Source organism: Calliphora vicina, chromosome 2 (genome assembly GCF_958450345.1).
Source record: "Calliphora vicina chromosome 2, idCalVici1.1, whole genome shotgun sequence".
Classification (NCBI taxonomy): domain Eukaryota; kingdom Metazoa; phylum Arthropoda; class Insecta; order Diptera; family Calliphoridae; genus Calliphora; species Calliphora vicina.
The window spans coordinates 127,430,290-127,452,991 of record NC_088781.1 but is presented as its reverse complement, the minus strand read 5'-3'; the positions used below and the strand labels follow the sequence as shown (position 1 = coordinate 127,452,991).

General features: G+C 28.3%; 1 protein-coding gene across 1 annotated transcript in view; it reads right to left on the bottom strand.

Moving 5' to 3' along the window:
- Positions 1-3,900: 3,900 nt before the first annotated feature.
- LOC135951939 (A disintegrin and metalloproteinase with thrombospondin motifs 7-like) overlaps positions 3,901-22,702 on the bottom strand; it is a 49,693-nt gene continuing 30,891 nt past the window's right edge. Inside the window, exons 4-9 of the mRNA XM_065501696.1 lie at positions 10,598-10,796; positions 9,944-10,098; positions 9,261-9,882; positions 8,748-9,196; positions 5,082-5,232; positions 3,901-4,959 (exon numbers count right to left, since the gene is read on the bottom strand). Of these exons, the coding sequence (XP_065357768.1) occupies positions 4,649-4,959; positions 5,082-5,232; positions 8,748-9,196; positions 9,261-9,882; positions 9,944-10,098; positions 10,598-10,796 (1,887 nt within the window). The 3' untranslated portion in view covers positions 3,901-4,648. The remainder of the gene's footprint in view (positions 4,960-5,081; positions 5,233-8,747; positions 9,197-9,260; positions 9,883-9,943; positions 10,099-10,597; positions 10,797-22,702) is intronic.

Below are 22,702 nucleotides of genomic sequence, written 5' to 3'. Positions count from 1 at the left end.
ATTTAAACTACTTATTTTAAAAGAGTAGACTTTTTAATTTTGTAACCTACTAAACAAAATGAAAGACATTTGAAATCAATTTCTATCAGTTCTAACTGATGCTAAAAAACTGTTTTTCAAATAACTTAACTTACACAAAGTTTTATTAAAATAACTCATAAATTTTAGTTCAACTCTCTTAACGTTATAAGAAATACATATTTGTGTATTTAGTTTATATTAGAATTTAGTAACAAGGTTGGTTTTTCTACTCTATTTCCAGTGCGTAAATAATTTATAATCATATTTACAGAAAGAAAAAAACACAGCAAAAAAAAAACTAAACAATACTTAGATAAAATTCCAATATTTGTTTTTCAATTTGTTGTAAATATTTACCCAAATACCGTTAAGTTTAGAAGCAGCTGTTAGGGCTAAAAAATAGAATATTTCTCATATATGTATTTCTTTTATTTGCAGTTATTTTTTTAGAATTTACTCTCGCTCTTTAGGTCGTAAAGTGTCAATTTCAGTTAAAAACTATAAAACGTTACATTGTTTTTGCTTAAACAAATTAATGTCAGTTTTCATGTCAAGACCCAAGAGGAAGTAGACAAGAAAGGAGCTGGCTGGCTAAAGCATGTATAGAATGAGAGAGTCTGAGAAAAAAAAACGTAAGCATTATCTTAATGTATGCAATATTTACATCAACATGCCAAGTTAAAGTAAATAAAATATTTTAACATTTTACTTCTTGGTAAGTTTAGCACAATATTTGTGAAGTATGTAACTTAATTTTAAGGGGACAATTTAACAGAGAATATTCATAAATTACATCATAGTGATGATGATAATATGAATGTCAGTTATGAATGATCTTTGTACTAAATTTTTTTGGAGGAAATTTTTTAAATAAGTTGTTATTTATTTATGGGGGAAAACATACTAAAGATTATTACAATTAATTACAGGTATAACTTAATATACAAATATTCGTTTTCATTATGAAATAAATCGTTTATTTAACACATGTATTTAGAAGAGTCTAATAAAAAATATAATAGCAAATCCAATAAAGTTTTAATATTTAGCTTTTTTAAAGTGAAGTAATGTGTAAAATTTACATGTCATGTAAAAAGAAAAACCCCAATAAAAGTAAAACCAATTTACATATAAGTAGTTCATAATATTTGGCACTTGATTTGCAGCTATATTAATTTTCTTAATTTTTTTTTTTTTTTCATGGGAAAATTTTCACAAAAAATTACTTAAAGTTTTTCTCTACATGATGTCAGCAGATGAGGTCAAATCTTTAAACGATTAAAAACTATTTAATTTTATTACCCTGGTTTTTTTTTTGTTTGTATTTCGAGTTGTTGTTTTAAGTCAATAAAATATCTATGCAACATCTAATCAATAGTCATCGTAACCAATAGATAAAAAAACAACACCATCCAAACAGATACTATTCATACATATGTACGTATTTCTTACTATACATTGATGTGTAACAATTAACACGCTTTAGCAATTATTGGAAATATTTGTTTGTTTGCCACAAGGAAAAGGGAGTTGCAGCAAAAAGTGTTTCAACAATTTGTATTTCAGTAAGGCAAAAACTTTACAACTACTTCCATAAATAATTACACAAACTTCGGAAGCTCTCAATAATAAGATCAATGATCTACTTCAGACTCTAGTTCAGATTCTAGTTCAGATTCAGTTCTAGTTCAGACTCAAGTTCCGATTCTAGTTCAGATTCTGTTCTAGTTCCGATTCTAGCTCAGAATAAAGTTCCGATTCTAGTTCCGATTCAGTTCTAGTTTAGATTCTAATTCAGATTCTAGTTCAGATTCTAGTTCAGATTCCAGTTCAAATTCTAGTTCAGTTCTAATTCAGTTCAAGTTCAGATTCTAGTTCAGATTCTAGTTCAGATTCTAATTCAGATTCTAGTTCAAATTCTAGTACAGTTCTAATTCAGTTCAAGTTCAGATTTAGTTCAAATTCTAGTTCAGTTCTAATTCAGTTCAAGTTCAGATTCTAGTTCAGAGTCTAGTTCAGATTCTAGTTCAAATTCTAGTTCGGTTCTAATTCAGTTCTAGTTCAGATTCTTGTTCAGATTCTAGTTTAGATTCTAGTTCAGATTCTATTCCAGATTCAAGTTCAAATTCTAGTTCAGATTCTAGTAAGATTCTAGTTCATATTCAAGTTTAAATTCTAGTTCAGATTCTAGTTCAGATTCTAATTCAGATTCAAGTTCAAATTCTAGTTCAGATTCTAGTAAGATTCTAGTTCAAATTCTAGTTCAGATTCTAATTCAGATTCTAGTTTAGATTCTAATTCAGATTCTAGTTCAGATTCTAGTTCAGTTTGTAGTTCAGATTCTAGTTCAGATTCTAATTCAGATTCTAGTTTAGATTCTAATTCAGATTCTAGTTCAGATTCTAGTTCAGTTTGTAGTTCAGATTCTAGTTCATATTCTAGTTCAGACTCTAGTTCAAATTCTAGTTAAGATTCTAGTTCAGATTCTAGTTCAGATTCTAGTTAAGATTCTAGTTCAGATTCTAATTCAGATTCTAGTTAAGATTCTAGTTCATATTCTAGTTCAGACTCTAGTTCAAACTCTAGTTAAGATTCTAGTTCAGATTTTAGTTCAAATTCTAGATAAGATTCTAGTTCAGATTCTAATTCAGATTCTAGTTAAGATTCTAGTTCATATTCTAGTTCAGACTCTAGTTCAAATTCTAGTTCAGTTCTAATTCAGATTCTAGTTAAGATTCTAGTTCAGATTCTAGTTCAGATTCTAGTTAAGATTCTAGTTCAGATTCTAATTTAGATTCTAGTTCAGATTATAGTTCAGATTCTAGTTCAGATTCTAGTTCTGAGTCTAGTTCAGATTCTAGTTCAGATTCTAGTTCAGATTCTAGTTCTGAGTCTAGTTCAGATTTTAGTTCAAATTCTTGTTAAGATTCTAGTTCAGATTCTAGTTAAGATTCTAGTTCAGATTCTAGTTCAGATTCTAGTTAAGTTTCTAGTTCAGATTCTAATTCAGATTCTAGTTAAGATTCTAGTTCAGATTCTAGTTCAAATTCTTGTTAAGATTCTAGTTCAGATTCTAGTTAAGTTTCTAGTTCAGATTCTAATTCAGATTCTAGTTAAGATTCTAGTTCAGATTCTAGTTCAGATTCTAGTTAAGATTCTTATTCAGATTCTAGTTCTGAGTCTAGATCAGATTCTAGTTCAGATTCTAGTTAAGATTCTAGTTCAGATTCTAGTTCAGATTTCAAGTTCCATGTGTGTTAGTTTCAAACAAAAATGCCTAATAAGAGAACTTATTCTTGACAATATATCATAGATAGATTAAACTCCAAAAGTAAAAATTTTGAATATAAATCCTTAGTAAAAGAAAAAGAACAAGATTTATTTATAAGAAGTTGTTTTAGCTCAGAAGAGCTTCCTTAGTTGTAGGCAGTTCTGAGGCTGACTATTTCAAACTAAAATCATCCAAAAGTTGCAAATAATGTTTGATAGAATTAGTTCGGCAGATGACAAAATTCATACAAAAGGCATTGGTCACAAATTTAAAGTAGAACAAGTAGTATATTAATGTCTAGTTGTGGATGTAATACTTACATTATTCCAGGGAAAGATTTCAGTTCAAAACATCTCTTTTTCTGAAACCCTATACTGTGTGTTTTTCACTGAATAAACTGTCCTCTTTAGTAAATGATCAGTGATCACTGAATGAAAGTGCAATTGTTTAGTTAATGAAATTAAAAGTAATTTTATAAACTACTATTACAACTAAAGTTTTTTTAGGTTAAGACCACCCAAAAGTCATTAAATTGAAAACGTTTAAATTTTTCAAATTTTTCATAAATATTTTTTATTAATAAAAAAAGAAATAAAAAGACTTAGCAATTGTTTTATACAAATAATAATCATAATATTTATTAATAATAAAATTGGCAATAAATATGAGTCATTTATAATAATAATAATAATAAAAAGGTAATTTTAAATTTAAACATGATTTTCATAATGTTTGTCTAAAACACATAAATCATAAATGTTTTGAATATTGATTAACGCATAAACTTTGGAATCAAATTACTATTACAAAAGAAACAGATATAATGTTTGGACTTAAGCTATTTAAAATTAATTTTATGTATAGAAAAAAAATCATAACTAAATGATTCAAGTAATGGATGAATAGAAAAGCAAGAAATATGGAAATTCCGGGCACGTTTGATAAAAAATAAATTTGGAATTTTGACACATAAATATCAGGCGAAAATGTAGCACATTTTACACTTCCAAAACAACCATTAAAGGTAAGAAACAATTGTATTAAAAAGGGGGAAAGAAAAGGCGCCATATTAACTTAAGTAAACAGATACGTAAAAGTACTTATTGAGTACAGAAGGGGCAGCAGATTCCTACAATATGGGAGTATTTTAGCTCTAAGTTTTTAGGATAAATGTAAACTTAAATAAAATTAGTACTTTTGAGTTAAAAGTACTTTTACAAAAAGTAACAAATTAGTAAGCAAATAGATTTTGAAAGTTTAACAAAAGAATTTTTAATTAATTACTCTTTGGTAACTTTTCTTCCTATTTTTATTATATTTTCTATTCCTTTTCCATTTCCAATACTCTCATATTTCCTAATGATAACCATGGCACGTTAGACAACAATATGTTTTATAAAACTCCAATTTACACAGGCGTTCGCGATTAATACGTTTACAATTATTTAACTCATCATTACAATTTTGTAGGCTTTGTGGCGCCGCTGCTATTACCAATTTCTCTTTGCCAGCTGCCAAATCTCTATGAACTATATGTTTACTAACTCCAACACCAGCAACATCACCACCCATATTATCATCCGCATCCATGCCATAACTACGATAGTCGTCGTTGGCAGATGATGCAGCAGACGCAGTAGTACGGTTATGCTGCTGCATTTTCAATTCTGTACAAGTTTCCAAAACCAAAAACATACGAAGAAGAAAATCAAAAACATTATTATGTATTTCCATAAATTACCACCACCACTATTACTAGTTCTCCTTATGGTATGTGTCATTTGATTACCTTCACATTTGGCCAGACTACAGGCACCGTAGACGGGCTCTCTTTCCAAATATTTACATTTATTCGATTCGATCATCGCATTTTGTTTCCAATCAAATTCGAGACATTTGGCGTAGCGACGCTGAACGCCCTCGCCACAGGTGCGGGAGCACTGTAAGAAAGAAAACAAAAAAAAAAGGGGGAAAATGGTGTAAAACAAATCATAATGTTTTAGAAAGTACTAACTAAAAAGTACTTTTTTCCAAAAAAGGAGTAAGAAGTTTTGAACCAAAATTTTAAGGAACATTTATGTTTTTGAGCAAATTTCCCAAAAAGTACCAAAATTTTTATATTTTTAAGGAACATTTCTAAGTTTTTGAGAAAATGTACAAAAAAGTACCAACATTTTTAAAAAAAAAGGAGCTCAAAATGTTTAAAATAAATTTTTAAAAAAAGTACTTTTTTCCAAAAAGTCCTCTAATATAGTGCTATTATATTATTAAACCAATAATTTTATGAACTTTTGTTTGGCTTTTGGTAAAAAGTATTTATTATCAAAATTTTACAAAAAGTACTTTTTTCCAAAAATATCTCTAATATAGTGCTTTTATTCCAAATTTGTTATTAAACCTAAATTTTATGAACTTTTGGTAAAAAGTACTTCTGGGTAAAATTTTACAAAAAGTACTTTTTTCAAAAATAATCAAAAAGTACCAGAAATTCAAAAAATTTGATTATGCAGTTTTTACAATATTTTAAAATGTATTAAAATTTAGTAAAAAAACAACCTTTTCTAAAAAAAGTACCAAAAAGGAAAAGCTTTTTTCCCGCAAAAAAAGTAAAATCTATTTTACGATATTTTTTTAAGATTTTTAAAAAACAATATTACTTTTTTCTAATAAAAATTTTCAAAATATTAAAAATTTCAAAAAAAGTACTTTTTTAAAATGTAGTATAATTTAATATAATAGTTCAAAATGTTATATTAAAATAACAATTTATATATTTTTTGGAAAAGATCTATTTTTAGCTAAATTTTACAAAAAAGTACTTTTTTCAAAAAAATCAAAAAGTACCAAAAAATTAAATATAAATAATGATTAAATTAATTTATATCACATTTTCTAGTTTTTTTTTCAAATTTAGTAAGGAAAAGAAGAACCATTTCTAAAAAAGTACCAAACAGAAAAGGTATTTTCCCCAAACAAGTTAAAAATTATAACAAATTTTACCAAAACATAATCAAATTTTCTATATAAAAAAATTCTAAAAAGTACTTTTTGCCAAAAAGTCCTTTTATATTGAACCAACATTTATTGTAAATTTGTTATTGTACCAAAAATTTTACGAACTTTTTCACCATTTTGGGAAAAAAATTACTAAAAAGTACTTTTTTGTAAAATTAAATTTCAAAATATTGAAAATTAAGCAAAAAAGTACTTTTTTCGAAATGTTCTCGAATATAGAACAATTCTTGAACAATTTTATATATTTTCATAAGAGTTTCAATATTTTTATTAAAATTTATTACAAAAAATTCTTTTTTATTAAAATTTTTTTTTTTTTTTTGATTTTTAAAATAAACAATTTTTTTTAATTAATTAATGCAAAAATTGTGTAAAAAAGATGTTTGTAAAAAAAAAATTCGGATTAAAAAATATTTTTGACCCATTGAAGGTCCGGCTTACTATGGCTTTATATATGTCAAGATCGAGCCGGGATTATAGCGGATATATTGATTTATAAATCAGGTGTGTAAATTATTTTAAGATATTGAAAGTTGATTTCAACATAAGTACAAACGGATACGGTTATATCGACTCCACTGTCCATAACGATCCAGAATTTATATACTTTGTGGGGTCGCAAATGAAAAATGTAGAAATTATAAACGGATTGACAAACTTATATATACCCTTGCCACACATGGTGAAGGATTTAAAAAAGTACCAAAAAAAGTACAGCACTTTTCCCTCAAACAATTAAATAAAACCAACAAATTTAAAACATTTGTTAAAAATTTTTAAATGCACTTCAAATATAATTGGAACGGAACATTTTTGAATAAATAAAATAAAATAAAAAATTTCTTTTTTCAAAAACTTATTAAAAATTTTATTATTCCAAATTTGTTGTTGTACCAACAATTTTACAAACTTTTTTACAATATCATTTTGGTAAAAAAAAATCGATAAGTACCTTTTTAAAAAATATAACAAAAAGTACTTTTTTAAAAAAATTTAACGAAAAAGTACCAAAATCTAAAAAATAATGTTTAAGCTAATTTTGTTATTAAACAAACAATTTTATGAATTTTTTATTGTTTTCCAAACAATCTACTAAAAAGTACTTTATGGTAAAATTTTACAAAAAAAAAGTACCTTTTTCAAAAATAATTAAAAACTGTAAAAACTATGATTATGTGATTTTTACAACATTTTTGGAAAAAAACTAAAAAGTACTTTTTATAAAATTTAACAAAAAAATTTAAAAACTTGATTATGTTATTTTTACAAAATTTTTGGAAAAAAAAAAAAGAAAAAACTAAAACTACTTTTTAAAAAATTTTACAAAAAAGTACTTTTTAAAAAAATTTAACAAAGAAGGACAAACAAAAGTTTATTTTTTTTAAAAATTATCAAAAACTGTAAAAACTAGGATTATGTGATTTTTAAAAAGTACTTTTTATAAAATTTAACAAAAAGTACTTTTTTAAAAAATTTAACAAAAAAAAGGAACAACAAATGTTAAATTATGTTATTTTTACATAATTTTTGGAAAAAAAAACTAAAAAACTAAAACTACTTTTTAAAAAATTTAACAAAAAAGGACCAACAAAAGTTTTTTTTTCAAAAATAATCAAAAACTGTAAAAACTAGGATTATGTGATTTTTACAACATTTTTGGAAAAAAAAACTAAAAAGTACTTTCTATAAAATTTAACAAAAAGTACTTTTTTAAAAAATTTAACAAAAAAAGGCCCAACAAATGTTAAAAAATAATGTTTAATATTCACTATTTTTCATACAAAATATTCCAATGTTTCTTTAAAAAAATGTTTTACCAATAATTTTATTAAATTTGTTTAACAATTTGAAAAAAATACTAAAAAAGTTCAATTAAATTTTACAAAAAAGTACTTTTTGCAAAAATAATTGAAAAATATCAAAAATTAAAAAAAAATCATGATTTTAATTTCAGAATTTGTATCCAAATTTTTTTCCAAAAATGTGCTAAACATAATAAGTACTTTTACACACCACAGACCCCCCCCCCCAAAAAAAAGTACCAAAAAGTTCACATTTAAAAAATAAGAAAATAATGTGGACAATTAATTAAAAAATATGAAATTTGTATTATTTTAAAAATTCTCCAAAAACTAATTTTTAAGCAAATTCCACAAAGATGGTACTTGTATTAAAAATTTGGTATTTTACGACTTTTTATAGTTCTTAAAAACAAAAAGCTATTTTGCTAAATTTGTCAAAAAAGTACTTTTTCCAAAAAAATTTCAAAAAGTAATAAATTTACTTTAAGCTAAGTTTTCTATTTTTTAAAAAAGTAAAAAGTACCAACAATTTCAAGCAATGTTTAGGACTATTTTACAAAGAAATCATGCTCAAAAAGTACCAAAATGTACATATTTAGCATGTAAATTTTATCATTATGTATTATTGTGTAACCTACCTCTGACCACTCTGAATAATGCCACTTTGGTCCACAAAACTCCGCATCATGACGAGTACAATTTTCCACCTCCAAAGGTTTCGTTTCCGACGAGCATTGTGCTGCATCCACCACATAGCCATCCATAATGCACAGAACCATGCGGGTACGTTGCATATTAAAACATTCTCCGGTACAATTGGACCAGTCGGCCGTAAACCATGATCCTCTGCGGCATGAACGTGTAGAACATGAACGTTTTTGTTCGGGTGTCAAACGAGCATCACACAGATCCGTATAGGGAGCGGTGCGATCACAGTAAATGGTACGATGTTCATAGTTGACGCTACAGTCTTGTGAACACTGTTGACTCCAGTCGGACATTAGCCAAACGCCAGTCTTATCGTAACGATCATCACGATGGAAGCGTCTTAAAGGGGGGGCCAGAGATGAATTTAAATGGCGTTTGCCTGAACAGAAAACAAATTATATAGATCAAGTTTTATTTATATTTTTTATTTTAGAGAATACTACCTAAAACACTTTTCACTGCCCCCGGTGAGCCTATAAGTCTCGAATACATTTTGGGTCGATTTTCGGGATTTCGTTCATAAATCTTTCTTTTGGCCATTAAATGGCAATTACAGGTTTCCTTTAGATCGGGTAATTTCTCAGTTTTACACTTTGTTTCCTCTACTTCCTCTATAATGCCACTGGCCTGTTCCTGTACACATTGTACCTTACGACTGCGCACACCTTCGGCCACACTGGGTAAACACTCGCACTCACCATATTCCAAAGGACGCCAGTAGGCAGGACATAGGCCATAATTACAATGATAAACACCCTCATCAAATTGTTCCTTCTTAACGAGGGCACATCTTTTGGGTGAATAATAGCGTTTGGTAGATGCTTCGATACAGCGATAAATCGGCAAACTCACACCATTGCCACAGGTACGACTACAGGGACCAAAGCCTAATACCGCCCATGCAAAACGTCTACGTTTCTTTTCTTTGACACGTGTATTTTCCTCTAAGGGCTTGCCAAGTTCATTCCATTGGCTTTGCAGCTCTTCCGGTTCGCTAATGGAGGCCGAGGCTACGGGTAAAGTATAGGTATAGCTAATGCCTGGATTAAGAGTGCGCACTAAAAGCTAGAAATGTGGAAAGGATTAGAATAATTGCTTAGATTTTATTTGAATTTTGAAATTGTACCATTAGTTTAACTGGTTTACGCAAAGGTCCCTTGGCCACAATTGAACTGGCCTCTTTATTGTAGTCATAGACATCATCATCGTACAGGAATATACCTCCCTCGGAGGCTTTATTATTGCCATTGATTATAAAAATATCGTCGGTGGTTTTTATAGCTAAAATAAGTTGAAATTAATAAAAATTTTGAATAAAATAGTTGAACATTAAAGTAACTAATAACACAGCTGGAAATTTCAGCTTCGCCCATATAAAAACCAGTTAACACCTCCAGACAAAGAGAGGAGACACTCCGTTTAGTCAAACCTACTCTTGTTGTTGCAAGAGTTAGGGTTTTGACAATTACTTCTTGTCTCTATGTTACCCTATGCCTCCAGAAGTTCTAATATTTTTTGACAAATGTCAACACGATAAAATCTGCCGGTTTTCAATAGTTTTGAAACCTTTACTGCATTTTCGTGCCACAACATTTTAGTACTATTGACAACCTGCTGACATTTCAAAAGTTTGGGAGATATCAGCAGGTTCTAATATGGACTCTGATGTAATTGTCAGCACGAATCTCAAATTACAAATTAATTTGTACTTAAAACATCATTCAAAACTTCTTAATAATTTGAGATCCATCCTGGTTACTGAACCGATCCGAATTCTCACCTATTAAATTGCTACTTTTGGCCATTTGTTTAATGGTGACATTCATGGCTCCAGCCGGTAAACTGGTAATATAATTATAGCCATGATTTAATTTAGATTGTGAAAAGATTTCGCTGACTTTACGGCACAATACCGAGCCACATTTCTCCTGACTATCTCGGGTGGTGGCCGGGCGTATGGCTCCAGTGCTATGTACCGCCTGAAAAAGAAGAAACAGTAAAGTAATATCTTTAATAATATTGTTTTATTTAGGGTTTTCCAAATAGGAAGAGTCGAAATTATAAGGGGTCTTAAGCTGGATCCAAGAGCTGGAATTTCCAATGACTTAGACGCTTAAATCCGGCTGCATTCTAGCGATAAATTGCGTTATGTTGACATTGAGGCATCAGTCTTTTAGCACAGACCTGCGACTTCAGAAAACCTTCTTTATTTCCGCGAGACATAACCTCACCCCCTAATCGAAGAAGTACGGACCCATGCACCAAGCTATACATTTTCTGGGATGAATCGAAGCTCATGTGAGTCTGCCATCTGAGCAGAACAATTTGTAACATAACATGGCGATTTGGCATCATATTTGACAGATGCCGAACAAACAATATGGCCTCCACAGACTATCAACGTCGATTCCCTCCCTATGGAAAACCCCCTTTATAAAGACATACAAATATTTTGGGGAACTTAGTTTGCGAAACTTACCAACATTATTACAATCCAAATTTTGCAAATACTTTTCATGATTTATCCTTTAAGTTTACGGTTTTCTTTTTCAATAAAAATGTGTTTTATTTGCCAAGCATATTACAAAATTTATTATATATTCAAAATAAATAATGATAAACCTTTAAATTAAAGAAAATTTTCTATTGGAGAAGAAACAATTTTACAAAAGGAATTAGGAATAAAAACGAGTCAAAACACGATACCAGCTTAGTGGCGCTATTAAGTGATGGTGTCAGCCGATTGATCGGAACAATATCAATTTTGATATTTGTATAATTGTCCCAGCATGTAGTAATCTATCTATCTGGAAACTTCTAGAAGTTTCCAAGCAGTAGACCTCTTGCGACTATGAATTCGAATAAAGAGCTGCAGAGACAACGGAATGAATTGGGACAGCCTATAAATGTAATTGATGAGAATTATATAAGGAGTTCCTGTAATCGTGTCGATGCATTGACCACAATTTGATAAATATTTATCAAGTATAGACAGGGGCTTAAGAAAAAATTATTTAAAATTTTTTTCAGTTCAATTTATTAGTACAATTTTTGTTTGTTAATTTTAATACTAATTTATTGAGCTTTAGGTCAGATATTATTTAACAAATCATTACCCCCTGTCTATACTTGACAAATATTTATCATAACAATTAATGACGTTTGTTGTCAAGACAAAGTTGTCTGCGCAAAAGCAGTAACAATTTTGTCATAACGAAGCAATAATACTAATAAATGGAGACTATACCTGATAATTTTTTTATCTAGACAACCATTTTGACGTTTATCTTGATACAAATTTATCAGGTATAGTCAATTTGGGTATTATCAATTTGGTTTTCTGTTCAAAATCAAATGCCATTTAAATGTCACCCTAGCCCCCATTACCCCCTGACTAGACTAGCAATAAATATGCTGGCAATAAAGCAATAACACCGGCAGAATAACGGAACAATATTGCTCATTGCTTTATTTATGTTAACACACAATTTAAAAGACGTCAAACAGTAAGGTTCTAGAAAGATTTTTTTTATTTTATTTTTATTTTATTTTTCGCGTCTATTTCCAAAAACTTGCGTGTAAATCTTATAAAAAAAGTAGGAGAGTGAAAATAAAAGTAATTGAATAAAAAATACTTGACATTGACAACCAAATTTGACATTTTATGTTCGCCAGTTACGAGAAAGATGCGTCTTCACTGGAGACAACATAATTTTGACATTTGCTGCAATATATGTTAATGAATTTATTGTCGGTCTTGACCATGGGTTAAGGATTTTCCATGGTGATTGACTGGTGTTTGGCTTATAAGCGACTGGAGTCAACAGTACTCTCCAGACTAAATAAGTATCAGTACATTGAGGTACTTTTTTTTAAATACATAATTTAATTACTTTTTCAATGTTTGGTACTTATTTATTTTTTTTATAAAACTACCTTTTTGTTGGTCCTTTTTTATTAAATGTTAATCAGCTTTTACAGCTTTTGTAAAATGAACTTAAAATGTTTTTTTTTTTTAATTTAGGTGCCCGATAGACTAGACGATAGTGTGCTGTGATTTTCGGATTAACGCCAGAGACTATGCAGTTGTTGTTTATTTAAAAAAAATGTTTTGGGAAATTAGATTATTGTTGTTATAATTAGAAAAAAAAATAGTTTTTATCCTCCTTGTTTTAAATCTTTTATGCAATATCAAATTTGGAAAAAGACTTTTGATAATGTTTGGAAATTTTTTTTAAATTTTTAATGAAAAACTTAAATGTTTGTTATTTTTATTTTTAAACAAATTTTGGGTACTTTTTTTTATTTTCGATGTACGTTTTCTTGAAACTATGGAAAAAATCAGCTGGTTTTCGTTAATTTTTTTTACATCCATAAAAAAGTCCCTAATATTGTTGTTTTAATAAAAAATTTTGAATAATAATTCCTTATTAGGTATCATTTTAAAAAAAGTACTTTTTTAATTTTTTCTAATATTTTAAAAAAGTACCATTATTATATTTTTTAACAATATATAAAAAAATTTTAACAAAATTTCTAAAACTTCTGGTACTTTTTAAATTTTGTTTGGGGGGAAAAGTACCTATACATTTTTTCCATTTTTTAACAAAATGTTAATAAAAAACTAGAAACTACGTTAAAATTCATTTTTAAATTGAAATTTAAATTTCTTTTAATTTGTGGTACTTTTTGATACTTTTTGTAAAATTTGTCAAAAAATACTTTTTTTTTGTAGATTTTTTCCAAACAATAAAAAAGTTCTTGGTAAACTATGAAAAAAGTCCATAACATTGTTGCTTTAATAAAAAATTTGGAATAATAGTTTATTAGTACTTTATAAAAGAAGTACTTTTTGGAAGTTTTCTAATATCACTAGTTTACAAGGTTTTTGCTCATGAATTGAAACATATGGGAATTTGTTTATTTAGGTCTTCTAAATTCGGAAAAAATATTAAAAAAAATCCTGGACGTCAAACTTTTGAGATATTTATTAAAAACGAAACATATAAAAATGTACATTAAATTAGGACAAAAAAATTATAAATGAATTGTTTAGTCCTCTTTTTATAATTATTTTCATTTGTCTCCCTCACGACACTCCAACAGTATTCTCCTAGTATATTCTGATCCCAAAAACCTTGATAATTCCTCTCGAAAAATCTTGATGGAAACGCTCTCCATGTTCGTCACTCATGTGTCCGAGGTTTTCCGGGAAAAAATCCACATGAGATTGTAAAAAGTGAGTTTTGAGGGATATATTTACACCCATCAGTTCAAAATTATTTAATAAATTCGCAACAATATCTCTGTAATTTTGACTTTTCTTATTCCACAAAAATTCTTGAACAACAAGTTTAAAAGAATTCCATGCTGCATTTTCAACATCGGTTAATAGACACTCAAATTTGGTATCAACCAAAATTTTTCTTATTTGAGGACCACAAATATCCCTTCTTTTAGGTTAGCCTCAGAAAGACTCGAGAACACGCTGCAAAAATATTGAAATGCTGGTTTTGTCTTATCTAAAGCTTTTACGAAATTTTTTAATGTAAATAAGCATTTTGCAGTGTTTGTGTCATAGGAAAACCTCGATTTGACTAAATAGTTTTTCCCCAAATAAAACAAAAATGGTCTGGGTTTATTTTGCACTTTCTAGAAGACATTTTAAAATAGTTTTTACTTTAGAGTTTTGTATTTAATAGCGATTTATTAACGTTTATCTACAAAAAAAAATGTACTTTTAAACAGTATTTATTGTTTTCCCGTTAATTTTTTTTTAATTTGTTAAAAAAAGACAACTCTGAAAGTATGTAGTAGCTTCGCCAGAGTGTTGAGTACCCAAAAATGATGTAAATACTTACTTACTTCAATTCGGTACACTATAGTATGCATTAGTAGTACTCAGGGCAGGTGAAAAATAAAAACCCATATATCTCAAAATTTTTACGTATAGGTGGGAAACAAAAAATGGTCAATTAACTAGCGTCCCTAGCTCTTTTCAAAAATATAAGTTTCATTCAATGAGCAAACAAAAATGTTTGATTTGTAAACTAGTGTATTTTAAATTTTTATTTTTAAACTATGTATATTTAAAATATTTTAAAATAATATTTCCGAAATTTTTGGTACTTTTGAAATTTTTTTTTTTTTTTTGTATAACCAACACTCAGGGGATACCCCTATATATGCAGTGCATTGTGTTGATGTTAGGAAATAAAGTTGTGAGAAGGAGGAAAGAGGGAGTAGTGTTTGTTGACGTTTGACTTGAATTGATAAATATTATATTCCGCCGGAAATACGTTGGCAGGCAGTAGATTCCACATACGTATGGTACGACCAAAAAAAGAGTTTTCCCTATAATGTGTCGTGCGATCGGTACTCAAATTAATAGCAAATGGGTGCGATCTGTGTGATAGTCGTGTGTTCCGAATGAAAGTGCGCGTATTGGGTATAAGATTACTTATGTCTACTGAACAACACCCGTGATAATATCTGTAAAATAAGGATAAGCTGCCCACATTACGACGATGTTCTAAAGTATCGATAAACCGGGTAACATTCTCATCACCTATAAGATCAACCGCCCTTCTTTGAACCCGGTCCAGCAGCTCTAGACTTGACCTTGCAGCTCCGGCCCATATGTGGGAATCATTTTTGGACGAATGAAGCTTGTGTATATACGAAGAAGATCGGAAGGGGAGAAATATGTCCGACACCGTCTCAAGAAACCCAAGCACCTAAAAGTTTCCTTCGCAACATCGAATATATGACGATTCCAACGGACGTCACACTGTATTCTCGTACCTAGAATCAAAAGGTTATCTGAAACACCAACAGTTGTGTTACCCATACGAAGAATTGATTCTGGTGAAATCTCGAGACGTTTATGTGTCAATAGGCAGCACTGAGTTTTGAGTGCGTTGAAATTAACTCGGTTCAATTCACCCCATCTGGAGATTGTTGTAAGGTCACGATTTATCGAGTCGTCCATATTCATTCTTGACAATTTAATCTCAGAAATAGTAGGTCTGTGGTCGAATGAATATGAGTGACAGATATTACTGTCATCCGCGAAAGAATAAATGGGATTTGAAGTGATTGTTAGTAAATCGTTTATGAAAATTAAAAAAAGGGAAGGAGAAAGAACAGAACAGAACCCTGGGGGACTCCAGAGTTCAATATGAATTTCTCGGAGCAAATACCATCTATTACTACCCTTATAGTACGACCACGAAGGAAACTAGAGATAAAACGAGAAATTTCTACATTTTTCATTTTCGACCCTATAAAGTATATATATTCTGGATCCTTATAGATAGCGGAGTCGATTACGCCATGTCCGTCTGTCTGTTGAAATCAATTTTCTGAAGACCCCAGATATCTCCGGGATCCAAATCTTCAATAATTCTGTCAGACATGCTTTCGAGAATTTTGCTATTTAAAATCAGCTAAATCGGTCCACAAATGGCTTTTTTTTTTATTTTTTACCTATTTTTTACCTACAGTGAGCCTCAAAAGTGAGTAAACAGCAGCGAATTTTTTGATTTTTTAAGATCATGAAAATCATTATAGTCCGACTTAAATCTATATTTTTCACAACCAAAGATATTATTCAAGCCAATCTCTATCAAACCGAAACTTTAAAATTTTAATCATGGATAAATTTTAGAATTTTCATTATCTTAAAAAATATCCAATAATTTTTGGTGTATACTCACTTTTGCGGCTCACTGTATATCTGGATTACTAAGACATTAACATAGACAATATGGATATCTAATACTAGATATTTCGAAGACATTTGCAACGACGTATATAAGACCATAGTAAGTTGGACCTACAATGGGTCAAAATCGGAAAAAAAATTTGAACCCGAATTTTTTTTTTCACCAAAAAAAAATTTAAAAAACAAAAAAAGTTTTAAAATTAAAAAAAAAAACAAATTTAAAATTTAAAAAAAAAAAATTTAAATAACAATTAGAAAATTTTTTCCAAAAAATGAAAAAAACAACTTTGGAAAAAACATAAATTTTGTTTACCTAAAAATATTTAAAATGTTTATTTTGAAGTATAATTTGGTGAAGGGTATATAAGATTCGGCACAGCCGAATATAGCACTCTTACTTGTTTTTTTTTAATTTGATAATTTTTTAAAAAATATTTTTTTGTAAAATTTGGCAAAAAAACTACTTTTTTGTAAACAATAATATAGTTCATAGTTGATAGTTGATTTAACAACAAATTTAAATAAATTAGTACTTAGACTTTTTGGAAAAAGTACTTATTTCATTTTTTTTACTTTTTTAAAAAGCTAAGTTTTGTATAGTTTATAGTTTAAAACTAAATTAAAAAAATTTTAACAAAATTTTGTCTTATCTTTGCTACTTTTTAAATTTTTCTGGAAGAATACTTTTTAAAAAAAGTACATTTGTACTAAATTTATATTAAAAGCATGCAATCTGATTTCTTTTAAATTTGGTACTTTTTGATTATCTTTGGAAAAACTACTTTTTTTGTAATATTTTGCAAAAAAGTTATGTTATCAAATATGTAGTTGATTTAACAACAAATTTGGAATAATAGTACTAGAAGATTTTTTGGCAAAGTACTTATTTAATTTTTTAAATATTTGAAAATATTGCTTAAGTTTTTGAAAATATGTAGTTATTTGTCAAATCTTTGGTACTTTTTAAATTTTTTCTGGGAGAAAACTAACTCTTCGTTTTGGTAGTTTTTTAAAGAAAAGTAAATTTTTGCTAAATTTGTATAAAAAACTTGCAATATGATTTTTTTCATTTTGGTACTTTTGTAAAATTTTGAAAAAAAGTACTTTTTAGCAGATTTTTCTCCAAAACGTTAATAACTTTTGTAATCTTTTTGGCTTAATAACAAATTTGTAATAATAGTACTTTTTGGAAAAAGTACTTTTTTGAATTTTTTTTAATATTTTGAATTATGGAATATATTTTTGTAAAAAATACGGTTTTGTTATATTATTAGCCTGTATTTTAAAATTTTTTTTTGGTACTTTATAAAATTTTTGGTGAAAAGTACCTTTTCGTTTTGGTACTTTTTTAGAAAAGCTAACTTAAACATGATTTTTTGATGTCAATTTTAAATTTTGTTTAAGAATTTAACGCAAAATCCCTATTGAATGAGCAAGGGGACCATGAATCTTGAGGTTCGCTATTCTACTTCTCTCTTTTTATATGTAACTAACTATTCGCGCAACATCTGTGAAATTTCCAAATTACTTGAATTCAATAAACCCCCACTTTAAATCAATTTTCCACCACAATAACACATAATCTCTTCTTATACTTCTTTACTCAGAAAAAAATTGTGAAATTCTTGTCTGAAGTCAAGTGTAACAAATGGCAAATAAAAAAAGAAACGCTCGATACTTAACAAATTTTCAACATACCCAAAACAACTTAACCCACCCCAACAATAAAACTGTAAAAAAAAAGATCATCATAAACCATATTATATATGTTTTGGAAAACCAAAAAGTCAGCCACTTAAACACACTATTGAACTAATTATCGACTACTAATTGGGTCACATGATAATGAATTCAGCTGAAGTAATATTGCAACCACTGACCTACAAATTAAAGAACTAAAGAGATTTCTAAACTAAACTGTAAAATGCAATTTATGAACTACAAAATTTGAAAGAATTATCTTAAATGTTTGGTTTATGTATAAAATAATTAAAAATCTATAAAAAAAAAATTGGTATATAAATATAAATTTTTATATACTTAAAGATTCCATCATTTGTGTGCCTTTTGCCAGGGCAAACCACACCAAACCATAAACTGTAGTTTAGTAATAGATTAATGAAAATTTATTACACAAAACTCTTAAAGGCATTCAAAATAAACAAAAATATATTTAAAAAAAATACAAAGCACATAACAATAATTGATAACTGGCTAAAATTTACTGCAACCAGCCTTATTTATTCCTCTGTATCAAAGATATAAAACTCTTAACATGTGTAAGCGAGCTGGTATGCAAACCCACCAATTACTATGACATTGTAAACTTGGCACATGCTGGCTTAACTTGTATGGTTAACTTTACTTACTTGCTTAACTGACAGTCTAACTAACTGTGTGGTCTATGCACTATTAATTTGCCCATAAACCACGAAAATTGCCCACTATCACTGTTTTATTTTAGTTGGCAACGTTTGTTTTTGGAGATTTTGTTTTAGTGTTTCCTAATTAATTTGTTTTCTTTATCATTATTTTTGCTCACACATGTAAATATTTTGTTATTTAATATTATAAATGTCTTTAGGTTTTTTTTTCACTTAACAATTTAATTAAATGAAATCTAAAAATTTTGATTTAATTTGACATTAAATGACTGTTCAGTTGTCATCAATTAATTGAAATGCATTGAAATGTTTAAACACTGATGTCATGTTTACCGGTTACACATGACATTTAGACATCAGTCATGAGACAGTTAGTGAGTGGTGTTGGTGACAGACAGTTGAAGAAAATGCAGGGAAATTGAGACATAAGGAAACATGAGGGTTATAAGTGTGAAGTGATATAAATTGGAATGGTTTTTTGTAAGACTAGATCACATGACAGCTGTCATAATAAATAACAAATTCAATTAAATGGAATTAAATCAAGTCAAACTGAAATTTTTACTTTAATCACTGCTGTTTCTATTGTTAATTTTTTATTTAATCGTGGCTCATTGTATTCTCCAAATTTTACTTCAATCGTGGCTCTCTTTCTATTCTTCAAATTTTACTTCAATCACAGCTCTTTCTATTCTTCAAAATTTATTTCAATCACGGCTCTTTCTATTCTTCAAAATTTACTTCAATCATGGCTCTTTCTGTTCTTTAAATGTTATCTCAAACGTGGCCCTTTCCATTCTTTAAATTTTACTTCAATCATAGCTCTTTTTTCTTCAAATTTTACTTCAATCGTGACTCTTTTTATTCTTCAAATTTTACTTCATTCGTGGCTCTTTCTATTCTTCGAATTTTATTTCAATCTTGGCTCTTTTTATTCTTCAATTTTTAATTTAAAAGTGGCTCTGTCTATTCTACAAATATTACTTCAATCGTGGCTCTTTCTCCTCTTCAATTTTACTTCTCTTCTTCAAACTTTATTCAAACCTGACTCTTTCTGTACTTCATATTTTACTTCAATCGTGGCTCTTTTTTATTCTTAAAATATTACTTCAATCGTTGAGCTTTCTTTTCTTAAAATTTTACTTCAATCATGGCTCTTTCTATTCTTTAAACATTACTTCCATCGTGGCTCTTTCCATTCTTCAATTTTTACTTCAATCGTGACTTTTTCTATTCTCCAAATTTTACTTCAATCATGGCTCTTTCTATTTTTCAAATTTTACTTCAATCGTAGCTCTCTATTATTTAAATTTACTTCTATCGTATCTCTTTCTATTCTTCAAATTATACTTCAATCATGGATCTTTCTATTCTTCAAATTTTACTTCAATCGTGGCTCTCTCCATTCTTAAATATTTACTTCAAACGTGTCTGTTTCTATTCATAAAATTCTACTTCAAAAGTGGCTGTTTCTATTCTTAAAATTCTACTTCTATCGTGGCTCTTTCTCTTTTTCATATTTTACTTCAATTGTTGCTCCTTATATTCTTCAAATTTTACTTCAATCTCATATTTCAATCATGGCTCTTTCTATTCTTAAAATTCTACATTAATCGTGGATCTTTCTTTCTTCGACATTTACTTCAATATTGGCTCTTCTATTCTTCAAATTTTGCTTCAATCGTGACTCTTTCTATTCTTCAAATTTTACTTCAATCATAGCTCTTTTCATTATTCAAATCATACTTCAATCATGGCTTTTGCTATTCTTCAAATTTTATTTCAATCGTTGCTCTCTCTAATCTCCAAATTTAACTTCAATCGGGGCTCTCTCTATTCTTCAATTTTTACTTCAATCATAACTCTATCTATTCTCCAAATTCTACTTCAATCGGGGCTCTTTCTATTCTTCAAACTTTACTTCAATCGTGGCTCTTTCCATTCTTAAATTTTTACTTCAATCGTAGCTGTTTCTATTCTTAAAATTCTACTTCTATCGTGGCTCTTTCTCTTCTTAAAATTTTACTTCAATCGTTGCTCCTTCTATTCTTCAAATTTTTTCTTCAATCATGGTTCTTTCTATTCTTCAAATTTTACTTCAATCGTACCTCTTTTACTTCAATCGTGGCTCTTTCTATTCTTTCGTACCTCTTTCTTTCTTCAAATTTTACTTCAATCGTGACTCTTTCTATTCTTCAAATTTTACTTCAATCACAGCTCTTTTTTCTTCAAATTTTACTTCAATCGTGACTCTTTCTATTCTTCAAATTTTACTTTAATCGTGGCTCTTTCTTTCTTCAAATTTTACTTCAATCGTGGCTCTTTCTATTGTTCAAATTTTACTTCAATCATGGCTCTTTCTCTTCTTAAAATTTTAATTCAACCGTGGCTCTTGCTATTCTTCAAATTTTACTTCAATCATGGCTCTTTCTATTCTTCAAATTTTTCTTCAATCATGGCTCTTTCTAAACTTAAAATTTTACTTCAATCGTGACTCTTTCTATTCTCCAAATTTTACTCCAATCATGGCTCTTTCTATTCGTCAAATTGTACTTCAATCGTAGCTCTTTCTATTCACCACATTTTACTTCAATCATGGCTCTTTCATTCTTCAAATTTTACCTCAATCATGGATCTTTCTATTCATCACATTTTACTTCAATCATGGCTCTTTCTATTCTTCAGAATTTACTTCAATCATGGATCTTTCTATTCTTCAAATTGTACTTCAATCATGGCTCTTTCCGTTCTTCAAATTTTACTTCAATCGTGACTCTTTCTACTCATCACATTTTACTTCAATCATGGCTCTTTCATTCTTCAAAATTTACTTCAATCATGGCTCTTTCTATTCTTCAAAATTTACTTCAATCATGGATCTTTCTATTCCTCAAATTTTACATCAATCGTGACTCATTCTGTTCTTCAATCGTGACTCTTTCTATTCGTGGTTCTTTCTATTCTTCAAAATTTACTTCAGTCGTGGCTGATTCTATTCTCTCCAAAATTTACTTCAGTCGTGGCTTTTTCTATTCTTCAAATTTTACTTGCTTGCTATTCTTTTGGTTCATTAAATGGCTTTATGAAACTCTCAAATTGTTTTCATTTTCATTCATTCACCAAATTCAAAACTGACCTAATTTATTTATAATGAAATGTTTAACTTGTAAAACATCTCATTTAACAAAACTTTTTACTTTTAAATAAAAATATAATTTATGACTTCACATACGGTAGTAGACAGATTTTCGTTTAATAATTTAATCAATTTCTAACAAAATTCATAGAAGTTTGAATCAATAAATTTGTATTTTATACAACCATCAGATAAAGTGAAGGTGATTTTTTTGTTGTGTATTTCTCAAAATAACTTAAGGGGCCTATAGAAATATTTAATTTAAAATAGTTTTTTTTTTGTTTTATGGATTGAAAGGGTATTAAGTAAAAGAAAAAGTAAAGCAGTGTTTTAAATAAAGTAAGGCTAATGAAGTGGTTAGAAGAACGCCAAGTAGATAAATAAGAAACTGTTGAAAATAAATAAAACTGGGAGTAGAGGATTTTTGGTATTTTCATAATTTTCTATAAAGTTTTATTCAAGTAATCCCTACTGAATTTTTAGCAATAATTTTCCATTCAATTAAAACTGAAACACTTACATTTAACATTTTATAGGCTTATTTTTTCAAAATTAAATAAAAAAAACAATTCATATTTACTTGATATTCATTTGTTACTTTGTTATATATTACATGTTTTTGTTTCTTTTACATTAACC